Raw genomic sequence first — 22,786 nt, 5'->3', positions numbered from 1 at the left:
GGAATATTTGAATAGTTTTGTGAAATTGTCAAGCTATAGAGAGAGCATTAAATATAGCCATCTTTCTTATGCGTAATCTCTAGTTTGATCTCACCCTATGCTGCCTATCCTTATGCTCCCATTCTATCACCTTTCAACGAAAGAAAATGCAAAACTTAGAAAGATTTCTCAGCTAAATTTCTGGGAGAGGTACACGACAGTAGCTGTTAAATTTTATTTCCTTGGCACATGAATCATTGCTACATGTTTACAGAGAAACACTAGCGTTTCCTGTTGTACAATTTAAAACAATATATAACTGTTTATGTGTTTAATGAGGGAAATTGTAAAAGGGTATTGGACCAGTAGCAAACGAAACTGAAAACAAATGAAATGAGCAATCCTGTCACCCTTTCTTTTAAATAGAAACATGACCAAGTCATATCCCCATATGTAAGTTTCCTCTGGATAAAACATATCTTTTACCTAGGTGGACAGTACTGAAAACCAGATGGATATTACTTAGATGTAGGTTAACAGTATTGAGACCTAGATGGGCAAGACAGTAATGAAATAAAGATGGGTAGAACTCTGGCCTAGATGGAGTAGTGAGATTTGGATGGGCAGTACTGGGAAGTATATGGAATTTACTGATACCTAGGTGGACAGTTCTGATACCTAAATGGAAAAACTGGGACATAGGAACAGTACTGAAATGTAGGTTGACAGTACTCTGAGATAGGTAGAAAGCAGTGGGACTTAGATGGGGAGTACTAGGACCTAGATGGAAAATACTGAGATCCAAATGGACAGCTTTGAGACCTGGTTGGTGAGAAATGAAACCTTGATGGATAGTACTGAGACCTTAATCGACAGCACTGAGACCTTAGTTGACAGTACTGAAAACATAGTTGACTGTACTGAGACCTTAGTCGACAGCACTGAGACCTTAGTCGACAGCACTGAGACCTTAGTCGACAGCACTGAGACCTTAGTCGACAGCACTTAGACTTTAGTCGACAGCACTGAGACCTTAGTCGACAGCACTGAGACTTTAGTCGACAGCACTGAGACCTTAGTCGACAGTACTGAGAACTTATTTGAAAGTACTGAGACATCAGTCATCAGTACTGAGACCATAGTTTACATTACTGAGACTTCAGAACTAAGACTTTGGTGGACAGTACTGAGACTTTAGTGGACAGTACAGAGACTTTGCTGGACAGTACTGAGACTTTGCTGGGCCATACTGAGACTTTGCTGGTCAGTACTGAGACTTTGGTGGACAGTACTGAGACTTTGGTGGACAGTACTGAGACTTTGGTGGACAGTACTGAGACTTTGTTGGACAGTACTGAGACTTTGGTGGACAGTACTGAGACTTTGGTGGACAGTACTGAGACTTTAGTGGAGGGTACAGAGACTTTGCTGGACAGTACTGAGACTTTGATGGACAGTAGTGAGACTTTGGTGGACAGTGGTGGACAGTAGTGAGACTTTGGTGGACGGTAATGAGACTTTGGTGGACAATGCTGAGACTTTGGTGGACAGTACTGAGACTTTGTTGGACAGTACTGAGACTTTGGTGGACAGTACTGAGACTTAAGTGGAGGGTACAGAGACTTTGCTGGAGAGTACTGAGACTTTGCTGGGCCATACTGAGACTTTGCTGGACAGTACTGAGACTTTGGTGGACAGTACTGAGACTTTGGTGGACAGTACTGAGACTTTGGTGGAGAGTACTGAGACTTTGTTGGACAGTACTGAGACTTTGTTGGACAGTACTGAGACTTTGGTGGACAGTACTGAGACTTTGGTGGACAGTACTGAGACTTTAGTGGAGGGTACAGAGACTTTGCTGGACAGTACTGAGACTTTGATGGACAGTAGTGAGACTTTGGTGGACAGTGGTGGACAGTAGTGAGACTTTGGTGGACGGTAATGAGACTTTGGTGGACAATGCTGAGACTTTGGTGGACAGTACTGAGACTTTGGTGGACAGTACTGAGACTTTGGTGGACAGTACTGAGACTTTGTTGGACAGTACTGAGACTTTGGTGGACAGTACTGAGACTTTGGTGGACAGTACTGAGACTTTAGTGGAGGGTACAGAGACTTTGCTGGACAGTACTGAGACTTTGATGGACAGTAGTGAGACTTTGGTGGACAGTGGTGGACAGTAGTGAGACTTTGGTGGACGGTAATGAGACTTTGGTGGACAATGCTGAGACTTTGGTGGACAATACTGAGACTTTGTTGGACAGTACTGAGACTTTGGTGGACAGTACTGAGACTTTAGTGGAGGGTACAGAGACTTTGCTGGAGAGTACTGAGACTTTGCTGGGCCATACTGAGACTTTGATGGACAGTAGTGAGACTTTGGTGGACAGTGATGGACAGTAGTGAGACTTTGGTGGACGGTAATGAGACTTTGGTGGACAATCCTGAGACTTTGGTGGACAGTACTGAGACTTTGTTGGACAGTACTGAGACTTTGGTGGACAGTACTGAGACTTAAGTGGAGGGTACAGAGACTTTGCTGGAGAGTACTGAGACTTTGCTGGGCCATACTGAGACTTTGATGGACAGTAGTGAGACTTTGGTGGACAGTGGTGGACAGTAGTGAGACTTTGGTGGACGGTAATGAGACTTTGGTGGACAATCCTGAGACTTTGGTGGACAGTACTGAGACTTTGTTGGACAGTACCGAGACTTTGGTGGACAGTACTGAGACTTTGGTGGACAGTACTGAGACTTTGGTGGAGGGTACAGAGACTTTGCTGGACAGTACTGAGACTTTGATGGACAGTAGTGAGACTTTGGTGGACAGTGGTGGACAGTAGTGAGACTTTGGTGGACGGTAATGAGACTTTGGTGGACAATGCTGAGACTTTGGTGGACAGTACTGAGTCTTTGTTGGACAGTACTGAGACTTTATTGGACAGTACTGAGACTTTGGTGGACAGTACTGAGACTTAAGTGGAGGGTACAGAGACTTTGCTGGAGAGTACTGAGACTTTGCTGGGCCATACTGAGACTTTGCTGGACAGTACTGAGACTTTGGTGGACAGTACTGAGACTTTGGTGGACAGTACTGAGACTTTGGTGGACAGTACTGAGACTTTGTTGGACAGTACTGAGACTTTGGTGGACAGTACTGAGACTTTGGTGGACAGTACTGAGACTTTGTTGGACAGTACTGAGACTTTGTTGGACAGTACTGAGACTTTGGTGGACAGTACTGAGACTTTGGTGGACAGTACTGAGACTTTAGTGGAGGGTACAGAGACTTTGCTGGACAGTACTGAGACTTTGATGGACAGTAGTGAGACTTTGGTGGACAGTGGTGGACAGTAGTGAGACTTTGGTGGACGGTAATGAGACTTTGGTGGACAATGCTGAGACTTTGGTGGACAGTACTGAGACTTTGGTGGACAGTACTGAGACTTTTGTGGACAGTACTGAGACTTTGTTGGACAGTACTGAGACTTTGGTGGACAGTACTGAGACTTTGGTGGACAGTACTGAGACTTTAGTGGAGGGTACAGAGACTTTGCTGGACAATACTGAGACTTTGATGGACAGTAGTGAGACTTTGGTGGACAGTGGTGGACAGTAGTGAGACTTTGGTGGACGGTAATGAGACTTTGGTGGACAATGCTGAGACTTTGGTGGACAGTACTGAGACTTTGTTGGACAGTACTGAGACTTTGGTGGACAGTACTGAGACTTTAGTGGAGGGTACAGAGACTTTGCTGGAGAGTACTGAGACTTTGCTGGGCCATACTGAGACTTTGATGGACAGTAGTGAGACTTTGGTGGACAGTGGTGGACAGTAGTGAGACTTTGGTGGATGGTAATGAGACTTTGGTGGACAATCCTGAGACTTTGGTGGACAGTACTGAGACTTTGTTGGACAGTACTGAGACTTTGGTGGACAGTAGTGAGACTTAAGTGGAGGGTACAGAGACTTTGCTGGAGAGTACTGAGACTTTGCTGGGCCATACTGAGACTTTGATGGACAGTAGTGAGACTTTGGTGGACAGTGGTGGACAGTAGTGAGACTTTGGTGGACGGTAATGAGACTTTGGTGGACAATGCTGAGGCTTTGGTGGACAACGCTGAGACTTTGGCGGCCAGTACTCAGACTCTGATGGGCAGTCCAGTCCTTGGCGGACCGTACTGAGACCTAGATGGACAGTACTCTGACTTGGACAGGCAATAGTGAGACTTATATGAGCTGTACTCTGACTGTAGTGAATAGTACTGAGATATAGATAGCCGGCCGTAGTGGCCGTGCGGTTCTAGGCGCTACAGTCTGGAGCCGAGCGACCGCTACGGTCGCAGGTTCGAATCCTGCCTCGGGCACGGATGTGTGTGATGTCCTTAGGTTAGATAAGTTTAATTAGTTCTAAGTTCTAGGCGACTGATGACCTCAGAAGTTAAGTCGCATAGTGCTCAGAGCCATTTGAACCATTTTTGAGATATAGATAGCTGTACCATATGTGCAATCTCATTGGAGGGAAATCTCTGAAGAGGATAAACAGACACGTAGTTCTTGAACAGCAGCAGCAGTCTTTAGTTGACCGGGGACACTGGTCTCAATGATTGACTGATCTGGCCTCATAATATTAGCCAACAAGACCGTCCTCTGATAGTACCTCAAGTGACTGACAGCAAGCGAAAGCTACAGCCAGTATGCGGCACTGAATCTTAATGGTGATGTCATCTCGTGAGTAAGATTAGATTAGATTAGATTTACTTTCATTCCAATTGATCCGTAGTGAGGAGGTCCTCCAGGATGTGGAACATGTCAGAAAAACAATAATACATGACAAATATTTAAACTAAAACAAATAAGCTAATGTACCATTCCACAGGTCCCAAGTGGAATGATCGTCATTTTTTAATGAACACTAAGAGTCATTTTACAAATACTATTGCACTGAATTTAAAATAAAAAAGTTTTATATTTATTTATAAGGTAAGAAACATGTAATACAACTACTGTAATACTTATTTACAATGAACACATTACTGCACTGAAATGGTGCAGAAGTTAGATTATACTTACACACACACACACACACACACACACACACACACACACACACACACACACACACACACACAAATTTTCAGTGAACACATTACTGCACTGAAATTGTGCAGAAGTTATGTTGTACTTATATACAAATCAGTTGGTTTTCCTCAGAAATTCATCAATGGAGTAGAAGGAGTTGGCCACCAATAAATCCTTTAGGCTTCTCTTAAACTGAATTTCATTGGTTGTTAAGCTTTTTATGGCTGCTGGCAAGTTATTGAAAATGTGTGTTCCTGAATAATGCACACCTTTTTGTACGAGACTAAGTGACTTTAAATCCTTGTGAAGATTATTCTTATTTCTAGTATTGATTCCATGAATTGAGCTGTTGGTTTGAAAAAGTGATATATTTTTAATGACAAATTTCATTAAGGAATAAATATATTGGGAAGCTGTAGTTAGTATCCCTAGTTCCCTAAACAGGCTTCTGCAGGATGTTCTTGAGTTCACACCACATATAATTCTTACTGCACGTTTTTGTGCCCGGAAAACTTTAGCTTGGCTTGATGAATTACCCCAGAAAATAATCCCATATGACATTATGGAATGAAAGTAAGCATAGTATGCCAGCTTTTTCATTTTTATATCCCCTATGTCTGACAAAATTCGCATTGCAAACAGAGATTTGTTAAGACGCTTCAGCAGTTCTGTGGTGTGCTCCTCCCAGTTGAATTTATTATCAAGCTGTAATCCCAAGAATTTAACACCGTCCACTTCTTCTATCTTCTTGTCATCATATGTTAGACATATACTCTTGGGACACCCCTTACAAGTTCTGAACTGCATGTAGTGTGTTTTTTCAAAGTTTAGTGACAAAGAATTGGCTAGGAACCAGTGATTAATGTCTACAAATATTTTATTGGCTGATCTTTCTAAGACTACACTTGATTTGCTATTTATTGCAATGTTTGTATCATCAGCAAACAAAACAAACTTGGCATCTGGTAATGTTACTGATGAAAGGTCATTGATATACACAAGAAAAAGTAAGGGCCCCAAAATGGAACCTTGTGGGACCCCACATGTACTTAGTTCCCAGTTGGATGATGCCTGATAGCTTGATACATGTCTCTTTCCTAATAACACCCTTTGTTTCCTGCCAGAGATATAAGATTTGAACCATTTTGCAGCATTTCCTGTTACACTATAATATTCTAGTTTACTTAAAAGGATATTGTGGTTTACACAGTCAAATGCCTTTGACAGATCACAAAATATACCAGTTGCCTGCAATTTTTTGTCTAATGAATTAAGTACATTTTCACTGTAAGTGTAGATAGCCTTCTCAATATCAGAACCTTTTAGAAATCCAAACTGTGACTTTGACAGTATGTTATTTGAGATAAGATGGTTATAAAGACGACTGTACATTACTTTTTCGAAAATTTTTGAGAATGCTGGCAACAGTGAAATTGGACGGAAATTTGATGCTATTTCTTTATCTCCCTTCTTAAACAGTGGCTTAACTTCAGCATATTTCAGCCATTCGGGAAATATTCCACTGATAAACGACTGGTTACACAGATAGCTTAATATGTTACTTAGCTCAGAATCACATTCTTTAATTAACTTTGTTGATATTTCATCATACCCACTAGATGTTTTTGATTTTAAAGATTTTATGATGGACATTATTTCTGTTGGGGTAGTGAGGGTCAAATTCATATTATGGAAGTTACTTGAAATGTCTGGTCTAAGGTAATCCATAGCAGCATCTACCGAACCTGACAACCCCATCTTTTCAGTAACAGTTATAAAATGTTTGTTAAAAAGTTCTGCAACACTATACACATCTGTCACCAATGCATCATTTACTCTTAATGCTATTTGTTCCTCTTCATGTCTGGTTCTACCGGTCTCCTCCTTCACTATATCCCATATTGTCTTTATTTTGTTATCTGATATGACTATCTTTTCCTTGTAATATATTTGCTTTGACATCCGTATTACAGTCTTTAATATTTTGCAGTATTTCTTATAATGTGCTATAGCATCAACATTGGAAATGTTTCGGATTGACAGATACAGTTTTCTTTTTGTTTTACAAGATACCCCTATTCCTCGAGTAATCCATGGCTTCTTTGTAGACTTTGCTCTAACCTTGGTAAGTTTTGGGGGAAAGCAGTGTTCAAATAAGGTAAGCACTTTATTAGCAAAAATGTTATATTTTTCATTCATGCCATGAGCACTGTAAACATCAGTCCAGTGAATGTCTCTGAGGAGTGTCCTAAAATAATCAATTTTTGGCTTACTGATTACCCTCTTGAGCTCAGATTTAACAGATTTTATATCCTGTTCAGTATTAACATTTAACAGAAGGAACTGCATGTCATGGTCTGAGAGGCCATTGACTATTGGTTTTGTAATATAATTTTGTTCATTTGACTTTTCTATAAAGATATTATCAATGGCTGTTTGTGAGCAAGTGGTTATCCTAGTGGGGAACTTTACTGTGGGAATTAAGTTGAATGATAGTGTTACTAACTCAAATAGGTTCTTATTGGGAGAGTCTTTAAGGAAATCTACATTGAAATCACCAGCAACCACTATTTCTTTGTTTTTGGTTGTTAAATGGGCCAGTACAGCTTCAAGGTGGTTTACAAACAGATTAAAGTTACCTGCAGGTGCTCGATATACACTTAATATTATGAAAGATTTTTTGTGAAAATCTAATTCTGTTGCACATGCTTCCATATGCTGTTCTAGGCAAAATTTATGAATGTCTATGTTCTTAAATTTATGACAGTTCCTGATGAATGTGGCAACTCCTCCTTTCTCCATTTCTGATCTACAATAGTGAGATGCTAACCTAAACCCTGTAACACTTAAAAGTTCTATACCAGTGGTCACATGATGTTCAGAGAGGCAGATTATGTCAGCTGGGTTTGAAGACTCTAATTCATCTATGCAGATAGTTAATTCATTAATTTTATTTCTCAGTCCTCGAATATTTTGATGCAATAAAGATAGCTGACATTTCACATTGACTGACTTAAAATTGGATGGAGTTAAAATATCTGCTGACAGTTGAAAATTCTTAACCAATGGCTGTTTATGTTGATGTAATAAGCTAGAATTATGTTTTTTGATTTCTTTCTCAAACTGAAGGTTTGTCTCAGTTCTAACCTCTCTTAAAATTTGTTTTCTTTCTGTCCTCCCTACCCTAAAAAAGGGTCTTTTCTGAATCCTATAACCACTGGTATTTTACCACTCATGACAGTGCCTCCCCCCTTTAACTTTCCTGCTATTTCCCCAGCCAATTTACCCTTCCCCTTCCTGTTGAGGTGAAGGCCATGCCTAGTATAATCCCACCTACTGACAGAATCAACATGAACCACACCAATGTGTGACCCCGCACCCGACATGAGCAGCCGTTCCAGCTCCAAATTAACTCTCTTGACAGAAGAGTTCAAATGAGGTCGGTCATGGCGCCCAAGAACAGATACAAACTCAACACTGGTATGCCTCGATGCTGATGCAATCTTCGCCAGGTCACACTCTATGCTGTACCCAGGATCTCTGTCAATACTGTTACCTGCCCCACCCACTATAACCACGGTGTCTTCCTTAGTGAAATCTTTGCAAAGTGATCCTAAATCCTCTGTCACCTGCTCCAGACCAGCACTAGGTTTAAAAAAATTGGTGACCTGGTATTCTGATCCTAGTTCATCCTGCAAGAGTTGGCCAACACCTCTTCCATGGGAACTACCTAACAACAACACTTTCTTTCTCTTTACTGATTTCCCTACATTCTTACTTTTCAATTTGCTGCTGAAAGTTTGTTGTGCCCTGTCTACACCTGTAACTGCTTGAGGCTCACCAGCTTCTAACTGAAGCAACAGGTCAAATCTATTTTCCACATTCACCATAAAGCTGTCAGACAAAGTTCTAGGCCTGTTCCTCCTGTTGCCTGTTGCCACTTCCCACCTCTCTTTACCCTTCTCCCTCCTTAACCTGTCAAGATCTCCCCTGGCCTTGTCTAACTCAGCCTGAAGGGCAGCAATTTTCCCCTCCTGTTCCAGTATCTTCCTATCTCTACTACAAATCCTACAAAACCACTGATGAGTCTCATTTACTTCCCCTATTCCCACGCCACTACAGTCACCCACATGGAAAAAACTACAGCACCCATCACACCAAAGCCCCGACCTAACAATTCTACGGCAAGTCAAGCACTTTTCACTCATGATAAACGTAATAATTTATTAAGAATAAGTCAGTTAAATTACAGATAAACACGAAAATATGGTTACACAAATTTGGCCTATACGCAACTGTGTGTAAACAAAAACAAAAGTGCAAAGTTTCTGAAACAACAAGTTAAACTTTACGCTACTTTCCGGAAATGCTAGTTAAATAATGAAGAGGTACGCTAAGTTAAATTGCTGGAGAGAGCAAGGAACAACTAAACGAAATTCTATAGATTTGCTGCAGCAGAACGTAAACAGAAAATACGACTGTACGGTCTTTTCGCGTTTTCTGCTATATTACGTAATGAGAAATGAAACCTTTAATGGTACACTTAAACGGCACACTAATACACTTATTTACCACGTAATCAGTACTAATCTATGTGTTTTATAATCTAAAATAACTTATCTTTACGAGAACACCAAACCTCGCGCTAGTCGCTTGGCTGCAGGGTATCTTGGAGGTAATATAGCCCTCCATACTGACCTCTGAGTGGGGAGTATTGAGGAAGTTGTTGCTGCCAGGAGAGACAAAACTGGTGTTCAGTGAGTCAGGGCATGCAACTGTAGAATCCATAATGTGGGAGATACGTTAGAGAATTCGGAAAGGGAGATGAATAGGTTAAAGGTAGATGTAGTGGTCAGTAGTGAGTGCAGTGGCTGGAAGAAAAGGACCTCTGGTGAGCCCAGTACGGGCTTATCAATAGAAAATCAAATACGTATGCTACAGAAGTAGGATTAATAATGAACAAGAAAAAAATTCTTGGGTAATCCACCATGAATATCATAGTAAACTCGTTATAGTAGAAAAGATAGATATAAAGCCAAAGCCCACCACATTACCACATTTTTGGACGCCCACTAGCTCTGCAGATGAGGAAGAGATGGAAAGAATTCACATGAGATAAAATAAGTTATGCAAATAGCTAAGAGAGAAGAAAATTTAATTGTAATTTAGGAGAGGATTACAGTAATAAGCAGTGGATGAAGAGCAAAAATAGTCTGAGACCGTGGACTGAAAGCAGAAGCCAACTGGCGTAATTTTTCACCAAGCACCATTTAATCAGTGCTAATACTTGGTTAATAAATTGTAAAGAGGTGTTGCGTATGTAGGTGAGATGTGGAGAAGGGTTCACACAGATTACACAATGATAACACAGAGACATCAAATTTTAGACTGCAAAACACTTTCACAGTCAGATGTAGACTGTGACCGTAATTTACAGGTAACGAACTCTACACCGAAACTGAAGAAATTGCAGAAAGGTAGGGAAATAAAATGGGACCTGGATAAGTGTAAATAACCAGAGGTTGCTAATACTTTGAACTGGAGCACTGCGCAATGATTGACTGAAATAACACAATATGAGGCGAAAGAGTACTTTTGTTATGTAAAGTACTGGAGGCAGTGGAAAATCAAATAAGCGAAGGTCCAGTAGAAATTCTTGGATAACGCACTTGGCACTAACTCTAACTGAGGAAACGAGAAAATTGAAAAACGCAGCAAATGAAGCAGGTGAAAGGGATTACAGTCTTCTAACGAGATTGACAGAAAGCACAAACCGCCAGAGTAGGGATGACCAGACGAGAAATGCAAGACTGTAGAAACAATTGTTATTATGCGAGACAGATCAGCGAATAAGGAAAAGAGAGATAAGAAGCAGCTATATGAATATCAAAAGCTCAGGTGGAAAGCCAGTAATAAACAAGGACAAGGAAAGCTGAAACGTGGAAGGAATGTTTAGAGGGCCTATAAAAGGGAAACAAACTTGAAAACAATATTACAGAAAAAGAAGAGGAAGTAAATTAAGATGAGATACGACATTAAATACTGCGAGAAGAATGTGACAGAGCTCTGAAACACCCAAGGGGAAACGAGTCCTCTGGAGCACATGACATTCCATCAGTACTTTTCAGATCCTTGGGAGAGCCTGGCTTGAAAAGCTATTCTACATTGTGTACGGTATATCAGGCAGGCTAGAGATAAGCAGAGCTGTGGCTTCTATGACCGCTGGAATGGCGTAGAGAGCAGTGGTGAAGACATGTCACTCGTCGGAAGAATACACACTTAGTGGATACACGGCTGTCTTCTTTCGCGGCTCCCGCAGGCATTCGAGCAAAAGGACACTAGCCGCGCCGTGTTGTCCCAACTCCTCTTTCAGGCTTTCAGTTCAGTTATTTCTGCAGCATCTGTGAGCTGTAAAGCCACTTTTTCTCTTACTTCACTGTCCAGGGTCAAGGGTATGATGCTATGCTCCCTTCTCCGTGAAGCCACTCTTCTGCATCGTTACCTTGATCCTCTAGTTTGGACGATGCATGCAATTAAGCTGCTGATGTACCCATACTACCTGTGATACCGGCTGTTCTTCCTTGTTGCCGTTCCGATCTAGGTATTGTGTACTAGCCCGCCTTGGCTTCAACTCTGCCGCTGGCGCCCTAGGGAAAACTTTAAAAATTTTTCACATTCGCCCGAAATACCATTCTGGGGCCCAAGAAGGCAAAACACCCCGCGACTATAGGAAGAATGTAGTAATTCCCATTCCAAAGTAGGCAGGTGTTGACTGGTATAAACGTCATGAAATCATCGTTTTAATACGTCGTGTCTGCAAAACACTGACGCGAATTAATTACAGAACAGCGTAAATGCTGATAAAAGCCAAACTTGAGAATCAGTTGTAATTCTGGAGAAATATAGGAACATACGAGGCAACATTGACCCTACAACTCATCTTAGAATATAAGCTGAAGGAACACGGGTGTACATTAATAGCATTTGTTGGTTTAGAGAAAGCCTTTCACAATGTTGACTGAGCTACAGTCTTAAGTCATGAAGGCAGTAGAGACAAAATAAAGGGAAAGATACATTATTTACAAGCAGACAACAGTTATCGGATCCATGATACGCAGAACAGCAGCTGAACTCCGTTCCATAGGTGGACCAATTTTCTATTAGGCGGGTGACATAATGTTTTGGGCTCATCAATAAATTTTGTAGACAGTGCACTTTCAGATCATATAAAAAGAGGACTCACCTGTGGCAGCTTTTTCGGTGGACTGACATGCATCCCCCCAACTTCGACCATGGCAGGTACAAGCGGTTTCGGGTAGAACAGACTAAAGTGGCTGTTGGTTAGCACCATGGAAGTCCTCTTTTCCATCTGGAATAGACTGGGCATCTTCAGATCGGGCAAGTACTTCTGCACCAGGGCTTCCTGCCTGGGCATCATGTACAGCTCGCGGATCACCTTACAAAACAATACGTACAAGGTGTTGTGCAATCTCTCGAAGAAAGTCATGTGATCGGTGTAAGTAAGAAACGTGTCAGGCACGTAAGAATATGGACTTGGATTTCCGACAATGTCACCTTGCCACGCACTCGGCGCGAACGTGGTGAATCCTATGACGGGAATATCGAATTTGTGTGCCAGGGGCAGGAAGCACTCGCAGAAGAATTCTTCCATGATCATGACGTCGAACTTGTCACCAGAGTTGAGCAGTCGCTTAAAGTTTTCATCTTGAAGGTAGACCTCGCACGAGTTTACTCCGTAGTTGACCAGCTCAACGAACATTTGAAAATCGTTTGTCTTTCCGAGATCAAATAAGCCTGACGTATCTGAAAATAAAGGAGAAAAAATAAATCCTTCATCGCTGTTGCTTGAATAAGTAGATGATCAGATATTTCACAGCTATTATTTTGGAAAGTAAATACAGGATGATTTGATGCTATAGATCGGACATCCTTTTTTGACCTGTATACGTACAGAGGAGACACTCAGTAATGTAGAGCATGTCATTATGCAAGAATAAATAATACATTTTTGAAAAAGATTTCAGCTGCACAGATACTGAAAGGTATGGTCTTCATCCGTATGGAATAAGTCAAAATATTTTAAACATATCTTCATTTAAGACATAATAAGAAATCTGTCACAAAACATGTAAATGAATACTACACTTTGGTTTAAATTATAATTCTTGAGCTATTGTAGCCACGCATTATTAAACGGAAGAAAGAGTTTACAGCACTTGTTTGCATTGACCAAATTGCAAAACTGAAGATATTCTGAAATCAGATTTTATGTAACATATTACTTAATATTTTTAAAAGTATATACATATCAACTGGGCCATTTCCAATGGGCCAGGAGGAGCTGACCGCAAATTAATCTTTTAGGCTCCTCTTAAACTGAACATTATTGGTATGTTACTTAACTTGTTATAGTTGCTGGTAAGTTAATATAAACGCGTGTTCACATATACCGAGGAAAGCTATACAAGAAAATTAGTGTCTTTAAATTTCTTACTTCTAGTTTCGATTTCAGGAACCGAGTTGTTAGTCTCAAAAAGAGATATTATTTACAAAGAATTTCATTAAGAAATAAGTATATGTGATACACGCAGTGCTTCGATATGAACTCGAAAGATGGTATAATCTTTTTGCCTGTATAGGCAAGGAATGTCTTCCTTCGCATCCCACCAGGAGCGTGCGCCCTCACACTGACTTAATGGCATTGCGCAAGAGCTCGCTGTAAGTCATCTACTACCGACAACAGCGGGATCACCTTTATAGGACGAGTGCTTCCAGTACTGTAGTAAGTGGATACTTTTAACATTTGCTGTATCTGAATGTGATTTTGAGCAGTTGTGTGATTCTCTATTCTATCATCTTAGATGCTCGCGCGGATCTGGTGGAAGACGACCTGTCTGCTATCTGTGTCTACAGAATTCACGTGCAAGGCTGGATTAGAGAGAAGTAGTCATCGGTGCTTATTGGATTTATTTAATGAGCATCTTAGTGTGTAGACTGTATGAACAGTTATTAGTGGCTATCCGCTGTGCTGTGGTTACTTTAAAGAGTTTACCGGTTCCAACTTGCTACTTACTTTGCTAAATTTGCTTATGCCACAGTTATTATGGGTGGGTTGTCTAGTTCTGGTATGTCAGGTTTGAGCCCTGTTATTACTTTATGATTATAGTCTGTTCTGGCTGTGTGTAATTTATTTTGTACACACTATTAATATAAGTTTAGTTTTGCTATCTGTTATTTTAAGTTAACATATGCGAGCGTTGTTGTTTAAATTTTATTTCTGCATTCATTCACAGAACTAGTCTCAATTATCGTAACTTAAGTTACATACACTATGTGATAAAAAGTATCCGGACACCTCCAAAAACGTACTTTTTTCATATTAGGTGTATTGTGCTGCCACCTACCGCCAGGGACTCTATATCAGCGGCCTCAGTAATCATTAGACATCGTGAGAGAGCAGAATGGAGCGCTCTGCCGAACTCACGGACTTCGAATGCGGTCAAGTGATTGGGTGTTACGTGTGTCGTACGTCTGTACACGATATTTCCATACTCCTAAACATTCCTAGGTCCACTGTTTCCGATGTGATAGTGAAGTGGAAACATGAAGGGACACGTACAGCACAAAAGCGTAAAGGCCGACTTCGCCTGTTGACTGACAGACCGCCGACAGTTGAAAAGGGACGTAATGCATAATAGGCAGATATCTATCCAGACTGTTGTGGCGTAACAAGCTAGTTAACGCCACACTGAGAAGGGAGCCGAAAGGCACGCGTACACACACGCCGACTGGCGTCAAGTCTGGAACAGGATACGTTATGACTGCTATAAAGAAAATACGTAGCTGCTTTATACTTAACTTTTAATCTTTGTTGGTTTACAACGTTCTTCTTAAGACATTTATACGATAACTCTCAAACTAGGTAAGGCTAATGGCGCCTTGCTAGGTCGTAGCCATGGACTTAGCAGAAGGCTATTCTAACTGTCTCTCGGCAAATGAGAGGAAGGCTTCGTCCGTATTGTCGCTAGCAATGTCGTCCGTACAACTGGGCCGAGTGCTATCTCGTATCTCGAGACCTGCCTTGTGGTGGCGCTCGGTCTGCGATCACACAGTGGCGACACGCGGGTCCGACATGTACTAAATGGACCGCGGCCGATTTAAGCTACCACCTAGCAAGTGTGGTGTCTGGCGGTGACACGACAGACCATCACACAGGAATTCCAAACTGCATCAGGATCCACTGCAAGTACTGTGACAGTTAGGCGAGAGGTGAGAAAGCTTGGATTTAATGGTCGAGCGGCTGCTCATAAGCCACACATCACGCCGGTAAATGCCAAACGATGCCTCGCTTGGTGTAAGGAGCGTAAGCGTCGGACGATTGAACAGTGGAAAAACGTTGTGTGGAGTGACGAATCACGGTACACAATGTGGTGATCCGATGGCAGGGTGTGGGTATGGAGGGGGCTTGTTGTTTTGTGTGGCACTATCACAGCACAGGCCTACATTGACGTTGTAAGCACCTTCTTGGTTCCCACTGCCGAAGAGCAGTTCGGGGATGGCGATTGCATCCTTCAACACGATCGAGCAACTGTTCATAACGCACTGCCTGTGGCGGAGTGGTTGCACGACAATAACATCCCTGTAATAGACTGGGCTGCACAGAGACCTAACCTGAATCATATAGAACACCTTTGGGATGTTTTGGAACACCGACTTCGTGCCAGGCCTCACCGACCGACATCGATACCTCTCCTCAGTGCCGCACTCCGTGAAGAATGGGCTGCCATTCCCCAAGAAACCTTCCAGCACCTGACTGAACGTATGCCTGCGAGGGCGGAACCTGTCATCAAGACTATACTGAATTTAGCATTACCGATGGAGGACGCCATGAACTTGTAAGTCATTGGAAAAAAAATGGCTCTGAGCACTATGCGACTTAACTTCTGTGGTCATCGGTCGCCTAGAACTTAGAACTAATTAAACCTAACTAACCTAAGGACAACATACACATCCATGCCCGAGGCAGGATTCGAACCTGCGACCGTAGCGGTCGCTCGGCTTCAGACTGTAGCGCCTAAGTCATTTTCAGCCAGATGTCCGAATGCTCTTGATCACATAGTGTGCATAGCTAAATTGTCTTTTGGCTGAGATTTGGTTACTGCCTTATTCCATGATTGGCTCTTTGTTCCAGATTTCTTCTCTGTAATAATACGATCGCTACCTATTTATATGAGTTCAGATAACATTCCTCCGATTTACTTGTACGTTATGTTTCACAGCTGCTCATTGCCTGTCGTGATCTGGTGTGCTTACGAGTGTTAACTAAAAGTTTTGTTGATGCTTGATGTATTACTCTGGAACATTCGTTAACTGTAATGCTTTTCTATTTGTTACAGAAGTAATTGAATTCATACTGTGCTTTATTGAATTTATACTAATACAAAACCACCACAGTGAGGTGAAAGTCACCGCAATGTCACGATTTGAAAACTCATAAATACTGACCAAATTTGAAATACTAAATGTTTATTGCTCATTTTTCTTGGGTTGTTATAAGTATTACATATATCTAATGTATGTAATTTCATGTATTAAAAATCATAACAATGGTTTGCACAACTTGTCAAATAAAATCAGTTTATCTTTTCTTGGTGACAAGTTACTTTTTTGTGGTCTTGTACGATACCTCTCCCAACAGATCGGTTGCTGATGTTTTCAATATGAAGAAGGAGTAGTTAGTATCCCCAGTCCCTCGAACACGTCTCTGCTGGATTTTTCTCAGTTAACACCACAGATAATTCTTATTACACTCTTCTGGTCCCGGAAAACTTTAGTCTGACTTGATGAGTTTCCCAAATGTGATCTCGTATGGCACTAATCTAAAATTAGAATGTACGTAACTACATTGTTAGCACTTTCTTATGTGACAGGAAACTGTCTTTGTCTGTTCTTTATTGTAATGGTCTAGCAATAGCGTCTTTCGTTAGTAATGAAAGCACCCACGGTCGCGGATTCGCGCAACCCTCCCCCCCCCCCCCCCCGCCACTTGAATGTCGAATAATAATCAGTATTGGCGGCCAAAGACTTCCAGCATAAGAAGTCTGCCTCATTGTGCCAGTGGCCTTGTGAAAGACGGCGGAGGAGCGGAATGAGGTTCAGAACACTCCCTTGGCCTTGGGGTGAGAAACTGCCCCTAAGGGCGGAAGAATCCGTAATGATCAACGGTATGGTGATGCAGATAGGCGACACCACTGCGATAAAGGCACATAATGTGTAACTACAGGACAAGTGGCTTGTAACTGAAAAAATGACGTAATGATATCTCCATTGGGAAAAGATTCCGCAATTGTCCTCCATTCGATTCTCTGGGAGGGGACTGCCAAGGGCGAGGTGACCATGAGAAAAAGACTGAGTAACCAACAAAAAGATAACGTTCTACGAATCGGAGCGTTGAATGTCAGGAGCTTCAATGTGGTAGGGAAGCTAGAAAATATGAAAAGGTAAATGCTAAGGCTCAATGTAGATATTGCGGGGGATAGCGGAGTGAAACTGAAGACAAGGGTTTCTGGTCACACGATTATAGAGTAATATCAGCAGCAGCATAAATGATATAACTGGAGTAGGATTCGTTATGAACAGGAAGGTAGGGCAGAGAGTGAGCTACTGCAAACAGTTCAGGGATAGGGTTGTTCTCATCACAATCGACAGCAGATCATCACTGACAATGATAGTTCATGTATATATCCGACGTCGGAAGCTGAAGATGAAGAAATAGAGAAAGTAGATGTGGATATTGAACGGGTAACACATTACGTTAAAGGAGATGAAAATCTAACAGCCATAGGTGCCTGGAATGCGCTTGTAGGGGAATGAGTAGGAGAAAGGTTTACGGGAGAATATGGTCATGGTACTAGTAATAAGAGAGGAGAAAGACTAGTTGAATTATATAATAAATTTTTGCTAGAAATAGCGAATACTCTGTTCAACAATTACAAAAGGAGAAGGTACACTTGCAAAGTACCAACAGACACCCAAAGATTTCAGTTAGATTACATCATGGTCAGACAGAGCTTGCGAATTCAGATACTGGATTGTAAGGTGTACCCAAGAGCAAATATAGATTTACATATAAATTTAGCAGTGATGAAGAATAGGCCGAAGTTTAAGAGATTCCTCAGAAAATATCAATAAAAGAAGTGGGATACGGAAGAACAGAAGTGATTAAAATAACAAAAAAATTACATGATTTCTTCAGGAGAAAGGAATCATAAACTGATCAAGTCAGGAACGAGTGCGTCCCTCTCTGGCCCTTATGCAACCAATTAGTCGGCTCGGCACTCATTGACAGAGTTGTTGGATGTCCTCTTGAGGGATATGGTACCAAATTATGTCCAATTGGTGGGTTAGATATTTAAAATTCCTAACTGGTTGGAGTGCCTTGCCCAGTTAGGCTGCAAACGCTCTCAACTGGGGAAGAGACCTGGCGACCTTGCTGAGCAAGTAGTTTGGCAACCACGAAGACAAATAATAGAAATTCCGGCCGTTTGCGGGCGGGCATTATCTTTCTGAAAAGTAAGCCCAGGATGATTTGTCACGAAGGGCAAGAAAATGCTGGGTAGAGTATCATCGACATACTGCTGTGCTTTAAACGAGGCATGGATAACAACCAAACTAGTCCTGCTACGAAAGGAAATGGCAATCTAGACCATCACTCCTGGTTTTCGGGTTGTATGGTGGACAACGATCAGATTGGTGTCCCACCGCCGCCTGGGGCCTCTCCAGACACATCTTTGCTGGTCATCGGAGCTCAGGTCAACGTGGGACTCATCATACTCCGGCCAGTGGGATTCCAGGCCATGATGACCAATGAAGGTGTATCTGGAAATGCCATGGACAGTGGTGGGATGTCAACCTATCTACCATCCGTCATGGTGCCTGGCAACCAGGAGTGATGATCTGGGTTGCCATTTCAGTACGTAGCAGGACCTCTTTGGTTGTTAACCGCGGCACCCTCACAACACAGCGCTGAGTCGACGGTATTCTACACCCCATTTCGTTGCCCTTCATGGCAAGCCATCCTGGGCTTACATTCCTGCAAGGTAATGACCTGCTGCCTTTGTGCTTGAAAAACCCTACCTTCACTTTCAAGGCCACTGGTTGTCTCCCCAAATTGAGAACGTTTAGATCATTATAGGCAGGGCGCTCGAAGCCGCTCGGGATTTTGCCACATTCGACAGAATTTGGCATGACATCCCTCACGACATCCAACAACTCTCTCGATCAGTCCCGAGGGCATAACAGCCACCTGCACCTACATAGTAAACAAGAGACCCACGTTCGATTCCCGGCCTTGGTACAAATTTTCACTTGCCGATCAATCTATATACATAAAGTCATATCTGTATGAGACCTGTAAAGTCTCTGAACTAGTGTCATTTTGTTATCGACTTTCCCAGTTTGTGAATCTCTTTCGCTTGAATAAATCATCATTTTTTTGTGAAATTGTAATCATTTGTTTGTCTGTACAGGCATATCACATCTACCGAGTTTCGCCCCATTCGGATAACTCCTTCGTGGTTCGTCGTTTCCTTTCTTTTCTTTTTGTCTTTGCGTATTTATAACAGCTGTGAAAGCACAGTGAAGAATATTAAAAAAATTTTTTTTGTTTATAATTTTACATGGCTGATCCCACCTGGGTAGATATTTACGCTCTATGACAGCATACTCACGGCCAAAGAAGTGTATGAGATTGGGTAAGGGGACGTCGGTCCAGTTGGTGGATGGCCCCTGTCCAGAGAAGGGCGTGACGGCAGTGATGTGGTGACCTTGCGCGTGAAGGCCCATGGCTATGGCACGCCCCAGGTTCCAGTGGCTGCGTGCCCCCATGGGGAACACCACCAGCACGTTCGCCGCACGTGCAGCGTCCGGCAGGCGCATCAGCAGCAACAGCACGGCTACCACCGCCTTTGTTTGACTTGGCGCCATCTGCGAAGGTAACCACAACAGAATCAGAACAGTCCGAGATGCAAGGGAAGGTATCAGCTACCAATGTGCGAAAGTACATCAGAGAGTTGAGCAGCGATGTATACTTTTTCGAGTAGAAGCAGTATTTGTTACGTTTTCAGGAAATGTACTGTTAGAGTACACCATATTTCATGGTAATGCTTCTCATAAAAGAGTTGGTAAACTACATGGAACCTGGCCACTCAAACCTTAGCGAAGCCCACAAAATCACTGGGTTTCATTAAGAAAATAAAAACAGGAAAAGATATAGACAGTTCTTGCCTGGATTTTTATCGAGCCGCCTTAGACCCAGGAGGCAATAGAGTAATTTTAAAATTAAGAGTATGTACCAGTCTACAGAACGTTCTGAAATTATTTGTTCAAATTAATACAGAAGAATACAGAAGTTAGAGAACATCAAAACAAATATACTTACAAGGGAAACTCCCCATCGCACCCCCCTCAGATTTAGTTATAAGTTGGCACAGTGGATAGGCATTGAAAAACTGAACACAGATAAATCGAGAAAACAGGAAGAAGTTGTATGGATCTATGAAAAAAATAGCAAAATATACGAACTGAGTAGTCCATGCGCAAGATAGGCAACATCAAGGATAGTGCACGCTCATGGACGCCGTGGTCCCGTGGTTAGGGTGAGCAGCTGCGGAACGGGAGGTCCTTGGTTCAAGTCTTTCCTCGGGTGAAAAGTTTAATTTTTTATTTTCAGACAATTATTATCTGTCCGTCCGTGTCAATTATCAAAGTTCAGGCACTCACACATAATCAACTTCGCTCTCCAAAATTCCAGGACATGTTCAGATTTGCTTGGACATATGCAGCATTCGACGGTCTACGCACGGAAAAATTTGAAAACGTTAAAAACATATGTTTTGACAGAGCACAGGGAAAACTGTGCGACTGTGAAACTGTTGCATTCATTTGTTGCAGTTTATGTGACAAACTCTTATCTTTTCATCACTTTTTTTGGGAGTGATTATCACATCCACAAGAAAACCTAAATCGGGCAAGGTACAAGAATCTTTTTACCCATTCGCCAAGAGTACAAGTTAGGTGGGTCGACAACGTATTCTTGTCATGTGACGCACATGCCGTCACCAGTGTCGTATTGAATATATCAGACGTGTTTTCCTGTGGAGGAATCGGTTGACCTATGACCTTGTGATCAAAGGTGTTTTCGGTTTCCATTGGAGAGGCACGTCCTTTCGTCTACTAATCGCACGTTTTTGCGGTGCGGTCGCAAAACACAGACACTAAACTTATTACAGTGAACAGAGACGTCAATGAAAGGACGGACAGATCATAACTTTGCGAAAATAAAGAAAGTAAACTTTTCTCTCGAGGGAAAACTTGAACCAAGGACCTCTCGTTCCGCAGCTGCTCACGCTAACCACGGGTCCACGGCGCTCCTGTGCTGCTACTGTCCTTGATGTTGCCTATCTTGCACATGGACTCCTCAGTTTGTATATTTTGCTTATTTTTTTCATAGTTCCACACAACTTCTTCCTGTTTTCTCGATTGATCAGTGTTCAGTTTTACAAGGCCTCTCCACAGTGCCAACTTATAACTAAATCTGAGAGGGGTGCGATGGGGAGGTTCCCTTGTTAGTTATGTTATTTATGGTACTCTGTAGGAATCAGCATGGGTTTCGAAAAAGACGGTCGTGTGAAACCCAGCTCGCGCTATTCGTCCACGAGACTCAGAGGGCCATAGACACTGGTTCACAGGTAGATGCCGTGTTTCTTGAGTTCCTCAAGGCGTTCGATACAGTTCCCCACAGTCGTTTAATGAACAAAGTAAGAGCATATGGACTATCAGACCAATTGTGTGATTGGATTGAGGAGTTCCTAGATAACAGAACGCAGCATGTCATTCTCAATGGAGAGAAGTCTTCCGAAGTAAGAGTGATTTCAGGTGTGCCTGAGGGGAGCGTCATAGGACCGTTGCTATTCACAATATACATAAGTGACTTGGTGGATGACATCGAAAGTTCACTGAGGCTTTTTGCAGATGATGCTGTGGTGTATCGAGAGGTTGTAACAATGGAAAATTGTACTGAAATACGGGAGGATCTGCAGGGAATTGACACATGATGCAGGGAATGGCAATTGAATCTCAATGTAGACAAGTGTAATGTGCTGCGAATACGTAGAATGATACTCGTAGATCCCTTATCATTTAGCTACAAAATAGGTCAGCAACTGGAAGCAGTTAATTCCATAAATTATCTGGGAGTACGCATTAGGAGTGATTTAAAATGCAATGACCATATAAAATTAAAGTCGGTAAAGCAGATGCCAGACTGAGATTCACTGGAAGAATCCTAAGGAAATGGAATCCGAAAACAAAGGAAGTAGGTTACAGTACGCTTGTTCGCCCACTGCTTGAATACTGCTCAGCAGTGTGGGATCCGTACCTGATAGGGTTGATAGAAGAGATAGAGAAGATCCAACGGAGAGCAGCGCGCTTCGTTACAGGATCATTTAGTAATCGCGAAAGCGTTACGGAGATGATAGATAAACTCCAGTGGAAGACTCTGCAGGAGAGACGCTCAGTAGCTCGGTACTGGCTTTTGTTAAAGTTTCGAGAACATACCTTCACCGAAGAGTCAAGCAGTATATTGCTCCCTCCTACGTATATCTCGCGAAGATACCGTGAGGATAAAATCAGAGAGATTAGAGA

The 22,786-nt window shown here is 42.1% G+C and overlaps 1 protein-coding gene across 2 annotated transcripts in view; it reads right to left on the bottom strand.

The window, feature by feature from the left end:
- LOC124711152 (UDP-glycosyltransferase UGT5-like) overlaps positions 1-22,786 on the bottom strand; it is a 274,796-nt gene that overhangs the window by 208,737 nt on the left and 43,273 nt on the right. For both annotated transcript variants that reach the window (XM_047241052.1, XM_047241051.1), the window contains exons 2-3: positions 19,813-20,068; positions 12,306-12,886 (exon numbers count right to left, since the gene is read on the bottom strand). In XM_047241052.1, coding sequence (XP_047097008.1) covers positions 12,306-12,886; positions 19,813-20,068 — 837 coding nt within the window. The remainder of the gene's footprint in view (positions 1-12,305; positions 12,887-19,812; positions 20,069-22,786) is intronic.

Source organism: Schistocerca piceifrons, chromosome 8 (assembly GCF_021461385.2).
Source record: "Schistocerca piceifrons isolate TAMUIC-IGC-003096 chromosome 8, iqSchPice1.1, whole genome shotgun sequence".
In the NCBI taxonomy this organism is placed as follows: Eukaryota; Metazoa; Arthropoda; class Insecta; order Orthoptera; family Acrididae; genus Schistocerca; species Schistocerca piceifrons.
This window is presented reverse-complemented; position numbering and strand designations above follow the sequence as displayed.